General features: G+C 45.0%; 3 non-coding genes and 1 gene segment (V, D, J or C); 2 read left to right on the plus strand and 2 right to left on the minus strand.

Annotated features, from left to right (window-relative positions):
- Positions 1-296: 296 nt before the first annotated feature.
- On the minus strand, positions 297-2,660 carry LOC134311858 (T cell receptor alpha variable 38-1-like). The segment is given in 4 exon segments: positions 297-314; positions 468-539; positions 2,138-2,248; positions 2,625-2,660. Coding segments are annotated over 4 exon segments (237 nt in total).
- Positions 2,661-9,675: 7,015 nt separating this feature from the next.
- trnah-aug (transfer RNA histidin (anticodon AUG)) lies at positions 9,676-9,747 on the plus strand. Its single transcript has one exon. It is a non-coding gene; the product is annotated as a tRNA-His (tRNA).
- Positions 9,748-10,424: 677 nt separating this feature from the next.
- trnas-gcu (transfer RNA serine (anticodon GCU)) lies at positions 10,425-10,506 on the plus strand. Its single transcript has one exon. It is a non-coding gene; the product is annotated as a tRNA-Ser (tRNA).
- Positions 10,507-10,754: 248 nt separating this feature from the next.
- trnas-gcu (transfer RNA serine (anticodon GCU)) lies at positions 10,755-10,836 on the minus strand. Its single transcript has one exon. It is a non-coding gene; the product is annotated as a tRNA-Ser (tRNA).
- Positions 10,837-14,287: the final 3,451 nt, after the last annotated feature.

The raw sequence follows: 14,287 nt of genomic DNA on the forward strand, positions 1-14,287 counted from the left end.
GTATTTATTTGTTTTGAGATGATTGGTTAATTAGAAATTTAGGTTTACAGTTTCTTTGTACATTTTTTCATTTGCTTGTATAAAGTTTAGTGGCTCAAAAAGTCGGTTTATTATTAAATAGTATTTCATTCTTTTATTGTTTGCTTGTTGTTGTGGTTATTTCCTGTCCTGTTTTTAACCACTATGGTGGTTGAGCAGCTATGTCTGACTCTCCACCTCCAAAGAAAGTCAAGGTCCACAGCAGAATGTTGTCCAAAAAATAAGGCTTGATTTATTTGAAATAATACAAGAAAGTGTCACTTGGAGGTCTGAAACTAAAATAAAAATAAGGACTGCAAAGATAAACTTTTGTAATGTGAAGTGCTACCAAAATGTACATATTTGATCTAAAGGAACTAAAATATGTAACTTAGTGTTTGGTTTTTGTACAGTATAGAATGATTTCCTGTCACTGTGGGCTGCAGAGCACAGTAGTAGAGAGCATAATCTGATACTGCAGCAGAGGAGATCTTCAGATCCACTCGATTTTTTTCTTCATTTATTTTTGCAGAAAACCCAGAAACTTACGGAAGCGTATTGCTGCCACACAGATAAAAAAAAAATACCGTCAGTATGTCATTATAACGAGAAAAGATGTCGTTATAACGAGAAAATATGTCGTTATAACGAGAAAGGATGTCGTTATAATGAGAAAAGGATGTCATTATAACGAGAAAAGGATGTCGTTATAACGAGAAAAGGATGTCGTTATAACGAGAAAGGATGTCGTTATAACGAGAAAGGATGTTGTTATAACGAGAAAGGATGTTGTTATAACGAGAAAGGATGTCATTATAACGAGAAAAGGATGTCGTTAAAACGAGAAAAGGATATCATTATAACGAGAAAAGTTCATTACCTTAAATGCTGCATAGCTGATGGAAGCGTATCTGCTGATGGAGAGACAGTTTGCACACATGCATGATGCTGTAGCTTGTGTAACCTTACAGCTCGACATGCTGATCAAGATTCTCCTTTAGGAGCAACAATGTCTAAACTTTAATATTCAATATCTGTCTGACATTCGGCATTCCGATCTAAATAATCTACTTATTTTATGATTTCTTACACAAATGAAAATAGTCAACATAATACAAAAACAATTTTATGTTAATTGTAAGATTACGTGTATTTATCTAAAGAAAGGTTATAATGAAACCGTTTATCAAGCTCCCACTTCATCTAATGAGTTAGGGACATCATAAAACTAACTGAGAAACGTAGGAAACATGCACTTATCCAGACTAACAAATCTATTTAACTCTTGTATGTTTTTTATTTTGGGAAATATAATTTGTATATTTTAAATATAAATTTATTACAGATTTATTGATCTTTATTTAAATATAATGTAAAATAAATACTATGTTATTTCAAAAAATAAGGTGTGTGTAGTAGGTGAGAAACATTGATGTGTTTGTGTAAAAATTGTTTGACATTAATTCATCAAATCATACAAGATTTAAATGGATTTATTAGTCTGGATAAGTGCAGAGTAAATGTCTCCTACGTTTCTCAGTTAGTTTTATGATGGTCCCTAACTCGTTAGGTGAAGTGGGAGCTTGATAAACGGTTTCATTATACCTTTCTTTAGATAAATACACGTAATCTTAAAATTAACATAAACTTGTTTTTTGTAGTATGTTGACTATTTTCATTCGTGTAAGAAATCATAAAATAAGTGGGTCTTATGTGTTTTTTCAACCACTTATTTAGATCGGAATGCCGAATGTCAGACAGATGTTGAATATTAAACTAAGTTTAGACATTGTTGCTCCTAAAGGAGAATCTTGATCAGCATGTCGAGCTGTAAGGTTACACAATCTACAGCATCATGCATGTGTGCAAACTGTCTCTCCATCAGCAGATACGCTTCCATCAGCTATGCAGCATTTAAGGTAATTAACTTTTCTCGTTATAACGACATCCTTTTCTCGTTTTAACGACATAATTTTCTTATTTTAACGACATCCTTTCTTGTTATAACGACATATTTTCTTGTTAAAACGACATCCTTTTCTCGTTAAAACGACATACTGACGGTATTTTATTTTATCTGTGTGGCAAAAACCGCAGCTTCTTTACTATATTCATCAACCAGAATAATGAACTCTGGTCTAAATGTGGAGAACTGACGATACCACTGCAGGTAATTATTGTTACCAGATCCTTTGTAATTGCAGGATAAAGTAAGAGTCTCTCTCCAAGACTAATTTAATTTCCTGTGCATGATTAAAACCTGTGGACAGAGAAAGAACAATGTTTATTTATATGTAAACATATGAGTGCAAGAAAAAAAACTGAGAACAATCTAGCAGCAGATACATTGTAACTTCTATTTAAGGTTTAGATAAAGGTTCTCATGTGTTATGTGTGTTAGGGTACCTGCGGCGTCTGGTGAACGCACCACCAGCTCCCAGCGTCGCAGGTTTTACAGAGCACAGAACAGCAAAGCTTTAAATAGGAGGCTGCCTAATTAGTGCAACGACCTGCAGCTGCACTCGCGCTATTTAAGTGAGCCTCGCATAGCTGTAGGCGTCGCACCTTCTCTCTTGTTTTCACACGCAATGGCTGTGCAGTCGCACCCCTTTTTTCAGGGTCAGTTCGGTATCCCCGGGCATTACTAGAATGGTCGGGTGTGTATGTTGAAAGACAGAGGTAAATAGGGTTTTCTTTTCCAGGTAGGGAAAGATCGGTGCGACCCCGCGCAGTCCTCGCGCTGCTGTTCTGTTCCTCGCTTTTTGCCAGATCTCCTCTGTATCCGTTAGCTGGTGGCTAACGTTAGCCTAGCCGCCGGTACAGCGAAGAGATCTTATCCGCTAAATTAGGCAGACCCTTCAGTGCCAGCTTAGCCTAGTGGGCTAAGCGTTTGTTTATGGCGCTGTCAGCGTCGGTTCGGATCCGCGCAGTAACCTTTTTGTGTTCTCTATTTTTTTCCCCTTAGCAGATCGGTTTCCTCCCAGCTCAGCGGTGCGAAGCTGGTGACAGCGCTGGTCCGAGAAACTCCGAAACTCTTGCCGGTTTCGGTTTTGGTTTCTCTTCTCCGTGTTTTGGGACCGTTTGTTCTCGGCGCCTTTTAAGCGCGAGACTTCCCCCTTTTTCTCCAGCTAGTAGATAGCTCTGTGAGTACACGAACGCCTCGCACGCCGGCGATCCGGGTTCGTGACTCGCGGTATTGTGTTTATTTATATATTTTTCATTTTTGTCTTTTTCAGTTGCCTGCGGCGCCTGCGGCTTCAATCGGGGTTCTCCCGATTTGTTTTTTGTTATCCTTTTCCAATTTTGTGTTTTATAAAATATATATTGTTTATAACAAATAAAAATATATATTTCTCTGCATTCTTGGGTCCTCCGCTTCTCCTTATAACAGTAAGGTGCGACCAATCATGGACCCAGCAGAGATCCCCCCTGTATCCGACGTCCTACGTCACCAGGGGATAACGTTAGGGAGACACGAGCTGGCTCTCAATGAGCTGGCTCAGCGTTTGTCTGAGATCGCCCAGCTGCTGCCTACGCTGGGCGCCAGTTCAAACAGCCAGACCCAGGCCCCTGTTCATTCTGGGGCATCAGCCGGGGTAGAGACCCCCATCCCACCCCCTGAACGTTTTTCAGGGGAGGCAAAGAAATGCCGGGGTTTCCTCCTGCAATGTTCCCTGACATTCGAATTGCAACCCTCTAGATTTCCATCTGAGCGCTCCAAAGTTGCGTTCATAATCTCACTACTCACAGGTAAAGCCCTAGAGTGGGCCACTGCCCTCTGGGAGCAGAGTGCACCCGAGTGTTCTTCAGAGCGCGCCTTCACGGAGGCTCTTAAGGACACTTTTTTCCACCCTAGGGGTGGAAGAGAGGCGGGCCCTCGGTTACTCGAGCTGTCCCAAGGGGGGCGCTCGGTAGCTGACTTTGTAATAGAGTTTCGCACTCTAGCGGCTGAATGTGGGTGGGATGAGGGCGCATTAATTGCGATTTTCCATCGCGGGCTGGGGGAAAAAATTAAGGACGAGTTGGCCACTCGTGAGCTCCCCACTTCGCTTAAGGCCTTTTACCTCCTTGCAACCACCATTGACACCAGGCTCCGACAGCGGGCTCGGGAGCGAGCGTTGCATCCACCCTTTGGTCGGTTCCAGGGCGCACCCCGACCGCCGTTGCGGGACCAGGACCCTGAACCCATGCAATTGGGATCAGCTAGGGCGGCCACACCACCATCTCCCGACTCCGCCCTGAGGGCCCGTGCTCGGTTAAACGAGTAGGCCACTCTCAAGGCAGGGAGTCGAGGGTGAGCCGATCCAACATCCCTGATCATGGTTTGTTTCTTACCGTGTCATTGCATTGGGGTTCGGGGAACGTGGAGCTCAAGGTTTGTATTGATTCGGGCGCGGTCGAAAGTTTCATCGATCGCTGCCTGGTGCGCAGGTTGGGGATTGAGCTCCGACCGCTACGAGTACCCATCACGGTTCACGCTGTGGACGACCGAGCGGTGGCCGGTAGTCCCATCACCCACCAGACGCCTCCTCTTACAATGCGTCTGGGGAACCACGAGGAGCGGATCACCTTCTTGGTGACTCAGGTCCCTCAGCTCCAGGTGGTTCTAGGGCACTCGTGGCTTAGGAGGCACAATCCCCAAATTGACTGGGTAACTGGGTCAATCTTTGCCTGGGGAACGCGGTGCCAGGATGCATGCTTGTTGCCAGCTAGCCTCTCGCCGGCATCGCCATCGCCTGACGCGATAGCCCATGATCTGGCCCGGGTACCACCTGTTTACCATGATCTTCATGAGGTTTTTAGCAAGTCCCGGGCGCGGGACTTGCCCCCCCACAGACCCTTTGATTGTGCTATAAATCTGCTCCCCGGTACATCTCCTCCTAGGGGGCGTCTTTTCTCCCTGTCGGGACCCGAGAAGACCGCCATGGAGGAGTACGTTAGGGAAGCGCTCCAACAGGGCTTCATTCGTCCTTCGTCCTCCCCAGCTGGGGCTGGGTTCTTCTTTGTTGGGAAGAAGGACGGGACCTTGCGCCCTTGCATTGACTATCGGGGTCTGAACACCATAACAATCAAGGATCGGTATCCGCTGCCGCTGATGGCCACGGCTTTCGAAGCCCTTCAGCGAGCTTCCATTTTTTCGAAGCTTGATTTACGCAGCGCGTATAACCTGATTCGGATCAGGCGAGGGGATGAGTGGAAGACTGCGTTCATTACGCCCACGGGACACTATGAATATCTAGTGATGCCCTTTGGGTTAATGAATGCTCCTGCAGTCTTCCAACGCTTCATCAATGAGGCTCTGCGAGAGGCCCTTGATAGATCCGTCTACGTTTATCTAGACGATATCCTAATTTTTAGCCGGTCCATCGAGGAACACGTGAGGCACGTCCGCCGGATTCTCCAGCTTCTGCTCGACCACCATTTGTTTGTCAAGCTGGAGAAGTCCGTTTTCCATGCCCCAACTATTTCATTTTTGGGGTTTATTGTTTCTCAGGGCGCCCTCCGAATGGATCCGGCTAAAATCAAATCAGTGGAGGATTGGCCAACTCCCTGTTCCGTACGCCAGGTGCAAAGGTTTTTGGGCTTTGCAAACTTTTTCAGGCGTTTCGTACGGAACTTTAGTACGGTCGCCGCTCCTTTAACGGTCCTTACTGGGAAGGGTCCGTTTAAATGGACGGTGCAAGCCCAACAAGCCTTTAACAGGCTGAAAACTCTCCTTACCACTGCTCCCGTGTTGCAGTTGCCCGATCCAGAGGAACCTTTCATTGTAGAAGTGGACGCCTCTGATGTCGGGGTTGGGGCAGTGCTTTCCCAGAGAGTGGGCCAAGAAAAGAAGCTCCACCCTTGCGCCTTCTTTTCGCACCGTTTAACTCCTGCCGAGCGTAACTACCCGGTAGGAGACAAGGAGCTTCTGGCCATCAAGCTAGCGCTGGATGAGTGGCGACATTGGCTTGAGGGGGCGAAACATCCCTTCCTTGTCTGGACAGACCATAAAAATCTGTCGTTTATCCAGCAAGCGAAGAGGATGAATTCTCGTCAGGCTCGCTGGTCCCTTTTTTTTGGTCGTTTCCAGTTCACTCTGTCTTATAGACCAGGGTCGAAAAACGGTAAGCCGGATGCCTTATCCAGGCAGTGGGAGCCGACCAGACCTGAAACCGAGCCTGATCCCATCATCCCTGCGAGTCAGATTGCTGCCCCGGTCACATGGGGCATATTCAAGGTTGTCCGGGACGCTCAGGTTGTGGAGCCCGACCCAGGTGGAGGTCCGCCTGACCGACTGTTTGTTCCAACAACAGTTCGCCGGCAGGTGTTTGAATGGGCCCATGCGTCCCCATTTGCGGCTCACCCAGGAGTCTTTAAGACCCTGGTGTTGCTACGCCGAAGGTTTTGGTGGCCGGGGATGGAGAGTCAGGTGAAGGACTTTGTCCGCACCTGCGCTGTCTGTGCTACAAATAAAAGCACTAGAGAGCGTCCACGGGGACTACTCCATCCATTGCCAGTGCCCTCCAGACCATGGTCCCATCTGGCACTGGATTTTGTGACAGGTTTGCCAAGATCCAGGGGATTCACGGTAGTACTGGTGATTGTTGACCGGTTCACCAAGTCTTGCCTCTTTGTTCCGCTGCCCAAGCTCCCGTCTGCCATGACTACCGCTCAGGCGATACTGCAACATGTGGTGAGAGCACATGGGGTCCCATCCGACATTGTGTCGGATCGGGGCCCGCAGTTTGTGAGTCAGTGCTGGCGAGCCTTCTGTCAACTCCTCGGGGCGACGGCTAGTTTATCCTCAGGATACCATCCTGAGTCCAACGGGCAGTCAGAGCGGGTCATTCAAGACCTAGGCAAGATGCTTCGGTGCTTAACTGCAGGGAATCCAGCCACTTGGGCGGATAAACTGTTGTGGGCTGAATTCGCCCACAATACCCTGCACCACGCCGCACTTGGTATGTCACCGTTTGAGGCACAGTTTGGATACCCGCCTCCGCTGTTTCCCGATCAGGAACAAGAGGTTGCGGTCCCAACTGTGCAGCAACATATCCGTCGCTGCCGTGCCGCCTGGCGGAAAGCAAGAGAGGCTCTTCTGGCCTCCCAGCGCACCATGAAGCGCAATGCTGACCGCAGACGGCAGCCGGCTCTTACGTTCCGGCCGGGCCAACGAGTCCTCCTGTCGACGAGGGATCTCCCCGTCAAAGGTACCCCACATAAGCTGGCGCCGAGGTATATTGGCCCGTTCAAGGTGGTAAGACGGATAAACCCGGTGACATATAGGTTGGAGCTACCTCCCAGGATGAAGGCGCATCCAACCTTCCACGTCTCCCAACTTCGCCCATTTGCGTGCGAGGGAGCTATACCCCCTCCCCAACCTCCCGCCCCTCGTATCATCCAGGGTGCCCCTGCATTCACGGTGCGCCGCCTCCTGGATAGCAGGAGAGTGCAGGGTAGCACCCAATACCTGGTGGATTGGGAGGGTTTTGGCCCCGAGGAACGTTCGTGGGTACCGGCTCGTCATATCCTGGACCCGGAACTGATCCGCGAGTTCCGACGGAACCAGGCAGCGGATCTTGGGACCTCAGGAGCTGTCCCTAGAGGAGGGGGTTCTGTTAGGGTACCTGCGGCGTCTGGTGAACGCACCACCAGCTCCCAGCGTCGCAGGTTTTACAGAGCACAGAACAGCAAAGCTTTAAATAGGAGGCTGCCTAATTAGTGCAACGACCTGCAGCTGCACTCGCGCTATTTAAGTGAGCCTCGCATAGCTGTAGGCGTCGCACCTTCTCTCTTGTTTTCACACGCAATGGCTGTGCAGTCGCACCCCTTTTTTCAGGGTCAGTTCGGTATCCCCGGGCATTACTAGAATGGTCGGGTGTGTATGTTGAAAGACAGAGGTAAATAGGGTTTTCTTTTCCAGGTAGGGAAAGATCGGTGCGACCCCGCGCAGTCCTCGCGCTGCTGTTCTGTTCCTCGCTTTTTGCCAGATCTCCTCTGTATCCGTTAGCTGGTGGCTAACGTTAGCCTAGCCGCCGGTACAGCGAAGAGATCTTATCCGCTAAATTAGGCGGACCCTTCAGTGCCAGCTTAGCCTAGTGGGCTAAGCGTTTGTTTATGGCGCTGTCAGCGTCGGTTCGGATCCGCGCAGTAACCTTTTTGTGTTCTCTATTTTTTTCCCCTTAGCAGATCGGTTTCCTCCCAGCTCAGCGGTGCGAAGCTGGTGACAGCGCTGGTCCGAGAAACTCCGAAACTCTTGCCGGTTTCGGTTTTGGTTTCTCTTCTCCGTGTTTTGGGACCGTTTGTTCTCGGCGCCTTTTAAGCGCGAGACTTCCCCCTTTTTCTCCAGCTAGTAGATAGCTCTGTGAGTACACGAACGCCTCGCACGCCGGCGATCCGGGTTCGTGACTCGTGGTATTGTGTTTATTTATATATTTTTCATTTTTGTCTTTTTCAGTTGCCTGCGGCGCCTGCGGCTTCAATCGGGGTTCTCCCGATTTGTTTTTTGTTATCCTTTTCCAATTTTGTGTTTTATAAAATATATATTGTTTATAACAAATAAAAATATATATTTCTCTGCATTCTTGGGTCCTCCGCTTCTCCTTATAACAATGTGATGTTATTTCTCACCTAAAACAATGGAAAGAAGACACAGAAATCCAGACAATGCCATGACTGATCTGCAGAATAATGTAGCTCAACACCTGCTATCATATCTTATGCATAAGTAAACCATTTCCTCTCTTTAACTTCCTTTTCCAGCAGTACAGCCCTGTTACAGAGTTTAGTAACATGTAGATGAAGTAATGTGTATACTTACACTCACTACATCTGTGTGGAACAAAACCTACCATCTATTTGTACTGTATAACTGATTATTTATGTAAATATTATATGTAATATGTTTATTCTTACAGAACTGCTGTCTTTTTTATATTTGATGTAAACATTAACTTAAACTCTTGATTTATGTATTATTATGTATTTAATGTATTGCACTATTGGCACATAACTGTTAGTACATTTGGTTAATAATAAGTGAAGTATTTATCATGGTAAGCAATAAGCCAAAGACACTCGCAAAAAGTGCACTGAAAGACACGTCAAAAATCTGCACACAAGCATTTAGAAGGAAAAAAAGAAGGCTTACCATATAATCACAACAGCACTGTACCTACTGTAAAATATGTACAGGGTGAGTCAAAAGTCTCAAACACTCTTTTATTTCAGAAACGAATGGGAAAATATCTGAATACCCCAGAAAGTAATGGGTGAGGTGGCATATCTATCAAGGGCAAGTTTTTCCAATGGGAAGGTGGTCATGTAGCATATCAAAGAACAGATTGCCACAAGATATCTCGTGTATGGTTCTCAGATCCAACAATGCAGGTCTTGTCAAAGTGGGAAGAATTGACTGATGCTGGCGTCAGCCGATGGAGAGTCCGTCAGTTTCCCATATGGTCTAGCGGTCAGGATTCCTGGTTTTCACCCAGGCGGCCTGGGTTCGACTCATGGTATGGGAATTTGCCTTTATGATAGGACTCGAGCAAAACTTTGCCTATTAGTTCCTCTGTGCCATGTTGCTGTAGCTCATGAAGCTTGTTCTGTTGGAACTATGACTGCAGTCTATCAGGGAGCAGTGGACGTAAGCTGGACTTGGCTGACGGTTGGAATGCCGTGATCGTATAGTGGTTAGTACTCTGCATTATGGCTGCAGCAACCCCGGTTCGAATCCGGGTCACGGCAGGGTTTTTTTGTATGCCGTGCTTCAAAGTTTTCCATTCTCTCATTGGTCAAAAGACAGGAATGAGGCTGGAGCTTTTGGGAAGTCACAAGCCCTGTCTCACAGGGGCCAGTGGTGCAATGGATAATGCGTCTGGCTTTGGATCAGAAGATTCTAGGTTCGACTCCTGGCTGGCTCAGTTACCTTGTGCCTTTTTTGTCTTTCTAACTCCACAAAGTGGAGACAACAATTTAAACAATGTGTGATTACTAATCTGTATGTCATTAACATTATATTAAAAGAACGGCTGTATAAGATGAACTGCTTCTGTTTGGTGTTATAGTTGTGATTTTTTTTGTGAGCAGCACCAGATCTGAAAGCAAGAGTTTCAGGGGTTTTGTTCAGTGGTCTGGTTTTCGAACCCACATGTGCAGAGAACAATGGATTAGCCATCCATCACCTCAACCACGCAGCCACCTCGTCTTGCTTTACCTGCTTGTTTCTGGTCTGATTGGTCTGATTGATCAATGTAGATTTTGTAGATTTGTAAAAGACTGAACAAATAATGCACTAATGCAGTGTGCGTGCACATTCTGGTAAACACCCAGATATTTCTTAAAAGGCAATGTAGCTGTTCAAGCCGTCTGGGTTGATCAATCAGACCAATCGGCCCAGAAACACATTTTCCTAGGCAGGTTGAGACGAGGTGGCTGAGTGGTTAAGGCGATGGACTGCTAATCCATTGTGCTCTGCACGTATGGGTTCGAATCCCATTCTCATTGAAAACCAAGCCTTTAAGCATTGAACAAAACCCCTGAAACTCTTGCTTTCAGCTCTGTGCAAAATATTGGCACTACTCACAGAAAACTCACAACTGTAACACCAAATATAAGCAGTTCATCTTATAATCTATTAATACAGTGTTAATGACATACAGATTAGTAACCACACATTGTTTAACAGTCTCCACTTGTGGATTTGTGGAGCTGGATTATTGAGCATGCATTAAGAATTTAAAAGCTATTGTTTTCGACGAGGATGGGATTCGAACCCATGCGTGCAGAGCACAATGGATTAGCAGTCCATCGCCTTAACCACTCGGCCACCTCGTCTGGTCAAGCTATGAGGAATGCTCTTTCTGGTTGAAGAAAACCTGCTCCAGAGCGCTCTGGACCTCAACAACACGAAGCACACAGCCAAGAGAACAAAGGAGTGGCTTCGGAGTAAGTCTGTGAATGTCCTTGAGTGGCCCAGCCAGAGCCCAGACCTGAATCCAATCAAACATCTGTGGAAGGAGCTAAAAAAACATGATGGAACTTGCAAGGATATGCCCAAGAGGAATGGGCAAAAATGTCCAGAAACAAGTGTGCCAAGCTTGTAGCTTCTTTCCAAAGACGCCTTGAAGCTATAATTGCTGCCAAAGGTGCATCAACCAAGTATTAGGCTAAGGGTGTGTACATATATGCAACCCCTAAATAAATTATTTTTCTCAGTAAAATAAAATTGCATATTTTCTAAACCCCATTTTCACCTCGTAATTATTGGTGATTGTGTGTGGATGTTTGAGGCAAAACAAGAACTCAATCTATTATAGAATGTAACGTAATAAAACGTGGAGAAGGTGAAAGGGGTGTGCAGACTTTCCGGCTTGACTCTATATTGTATAGCTTTCTGCTGCTGCTAGGGCAGTTGTAGCCTAGTGGTTAAGGTACTGGACTAGTAATCAGAAGGTCACTGGTTGAAGCCCCACCACTGCCAGGTTGCAGCTGTTGGGCCCTTGAGCAAGGCTCTTAGCCCTCAATTGCTCACACTGTATACTGTCACTACTGTGAGTCGCTTTGGATAAAGGCGTCTGCTAAATGCTGAAAATGTAAATGCTTGCAAGCTCTTCTACTACAAATATCTTCTGTGTTTTAGTAAGAGTTCCAACGTATGATTTTTGCAGAAGGTTCCGTCTTCTAACTGTACAGCTGAAATGATTATAAAATAAAACTGACAGAACTGTGGTATCAAGAGATCGTTTAAGAGCCATCCTCTGTAACACAGATGTACTCTCAGTTTTTGGGCAGCCTAAACCTCTCACATGACCTGGAAACTCTGCAGACCTCTTTGTGTGGCTAGAGATATCTTGGAGGTTGTCAAACAGTTGCCTTACATTCGCATTTGCATTGGCCATAATTTTCTTCATTTCTAAGCTTCTCCACCTGAGGAATCTCTTTACTATCTGAGTAGGCACATGCGTTGTTCTATAAAAAAAAATACCTAAGAAGGTTTCCATTAAGTGATTCAAATGGAAATGTTGATGTTGCCCACAGTGGTCTCCAGTTCTGCACACTTTCTGCCAGGTGCATCAACAAATGAACAGCAGCACCATATAGTTACACACAAACTTGTGAAGAACTTGTTTTGTCATATCTACTTAACTCACTTTGATGGCATCCTGGAGAAGAATGTGCAGTGCAAAAACTAATAAAAATAGATGATTCCAATATTTCTTCTTCAAAATGTTGTTCAAGACAGGTTTGCATAAAAGAGCAGAAATGACCTCCATTCACTTGCTTTCCAATATTTCTGGTCATTGATTGACCTTGGTGCCCTTGTGACCTCAACTGGTGGTTTAAACAGTTGCTTGTCTTTCTCATGGTGCTTACTGTATAGACAGAGAGATGCAAGCTGTCAACATTGCATGTTTAAAATGATCTTGCTCTGACCTACAAGGTGGTTCTGGTGTCTCCCAGGTATAAGGACCACTAGCAGTGTGGAGGCAGAAGTTACAGCCATATTTGCCCTTGAATTGTTTTGTATTTTGTATGTCAAGAACAGATTAGTGAATGATCTTTACTTGTGTGTTCTTTGTTTTCAGAGTCTTTCTATATAATTCCAGTTTGTTCCAGATCTTTAAGATCTGCCATGAGAACATTCAGGAATGTGATCATATTTGGCTTGCCCTCACCAAACCATAGGCATGGGACGCATATGTTAGCTTGGCGATCTATGATTTGGCACTGAATAGGTCATATCTAATAATTATTACTTTCAAACACTGGAACTCCACCTCAGTTCCATATGATTGAGATCTCACTCAATGCCACTTTGTTTTAGGTTTTTATAAACTGCTCCACATTGTATGTCAGAAATAATGCCTGTTGGACACTCTGTTTTATTTAAATTTATCCACAATTTGGTTTGACAGACTATGTACAAGAAAATAAGAACCAGCTCTAAGATTTTAGTCAGCGTCAAATGTAGATTTACAAAAAGAACAGATTGTTGGAGCTGTCTCCCTGGGTCCTATGTAACTTTCACATTTAATACAGTTAAAATGAGCACATAGTTGCTAAACTGCCCGAAGACTTTATCAAAAACACACAGGGTAACTGGCACTAAGCCTGGAAAATGTTCATTAAAATGTCAAAAAGATGTTGAAGAGCTACACCAGTCAGGTTGTGTGTCAATACATATGACACGAGCAACAGCAGACTCTATCTTTTTGTGAGAGATGCACCAAGGTACACTGGGTCATCGCCATGTTGTATCTGTGATAGCAGACAAATTGCTTACTTTCATACATCAAGAAAACTAAAATGATTTAAAGATCCATAAGCCTTAGATCCATAAACCGATTTGTAAACATGATAGCAAGAAGAGAAGTAGACTGAGCACACAGCCCTGGGGCACTTCTGTATTCAGGATGATGGTGGAGGAGGTAAGATGGATGAACTTAACAGACTGTGGTGTGTTAGTAAGAAAGTCCAGTTAAAGAGTGGGAAACTGATGCCCAGATCTAAGAGCTTTTCAACAAGTTTGGAAGGTCTAACTGCTTCCAGTCTGTGTGCTGCAGCTGATGTTGTAGGGAGGCATCAGCTCTCTCGAGTCATACTTTCATACTCCTTACATTGGGTTTCACACGACAGATGATGGGGGAGAAGAAACCCAGAAAAGTGGTCTAATTGTCAAATGTGGGGGAGGGGAATTAATTTTTATGCAACAGCAATGCTGGTGTACACACGATCACGGTTGGATCTAAGGATGTTTGGAATGTACTCCTTAAGCCACACCTTGGGTTAGAATAATAATGTTGTAAAAGATAATAATGTAAGTTACGGTTGTTTACGGGTAGGTTTCCTGATAAAATCCGGGTGGATCCCTTCTTTAATCCCCTGCTCTTTCACTAAAGAATGTTGACTTATCAAAATGTCTCTTCAAAATGTAATCACAGTGTGCAATTAGAAATCAAAGGTGGCATTAAATTGGTAAACATGTAAATTCTGTCTAATTACATGGGGTAACAAAGGTACTTTATGAAAACAGCACAAAGCTTTCAAATGCTTCCTAGTCCTGACAGTTGACTAATTAAAAGAAGTTTTTACTATTTGGAGTCTTTAAATATGTATCATGTTTTAACTCTTTAAAAAGAGGTTATAACCAGTCTATGTACTGATACTGGAGATTTTGATAGTTTTGTAATGCAAGCACCAACCACACTTACCAGCTCAACCAGACAACATAGTTTTGAAGGTCAGTCACGCAGATCAAAGTAACACAAAGACTCTTGTTCACACT

Source organism: Trichomycterus rosablanca, chromosome 4 (assembly GCF_030014385.1).
Source record: "Trichomycterus rosablanca isolate fTriRos1 chromosome 4, fTriRos1.hap1, whole genome shotgun sequence".
Lineage (NCBI taxonomy): Eukaryota > Metazoa > Chordata > Actinopteri > Siluriformes > Trichomycteridae > Trichomycterus > Trichomycterus rosablanca.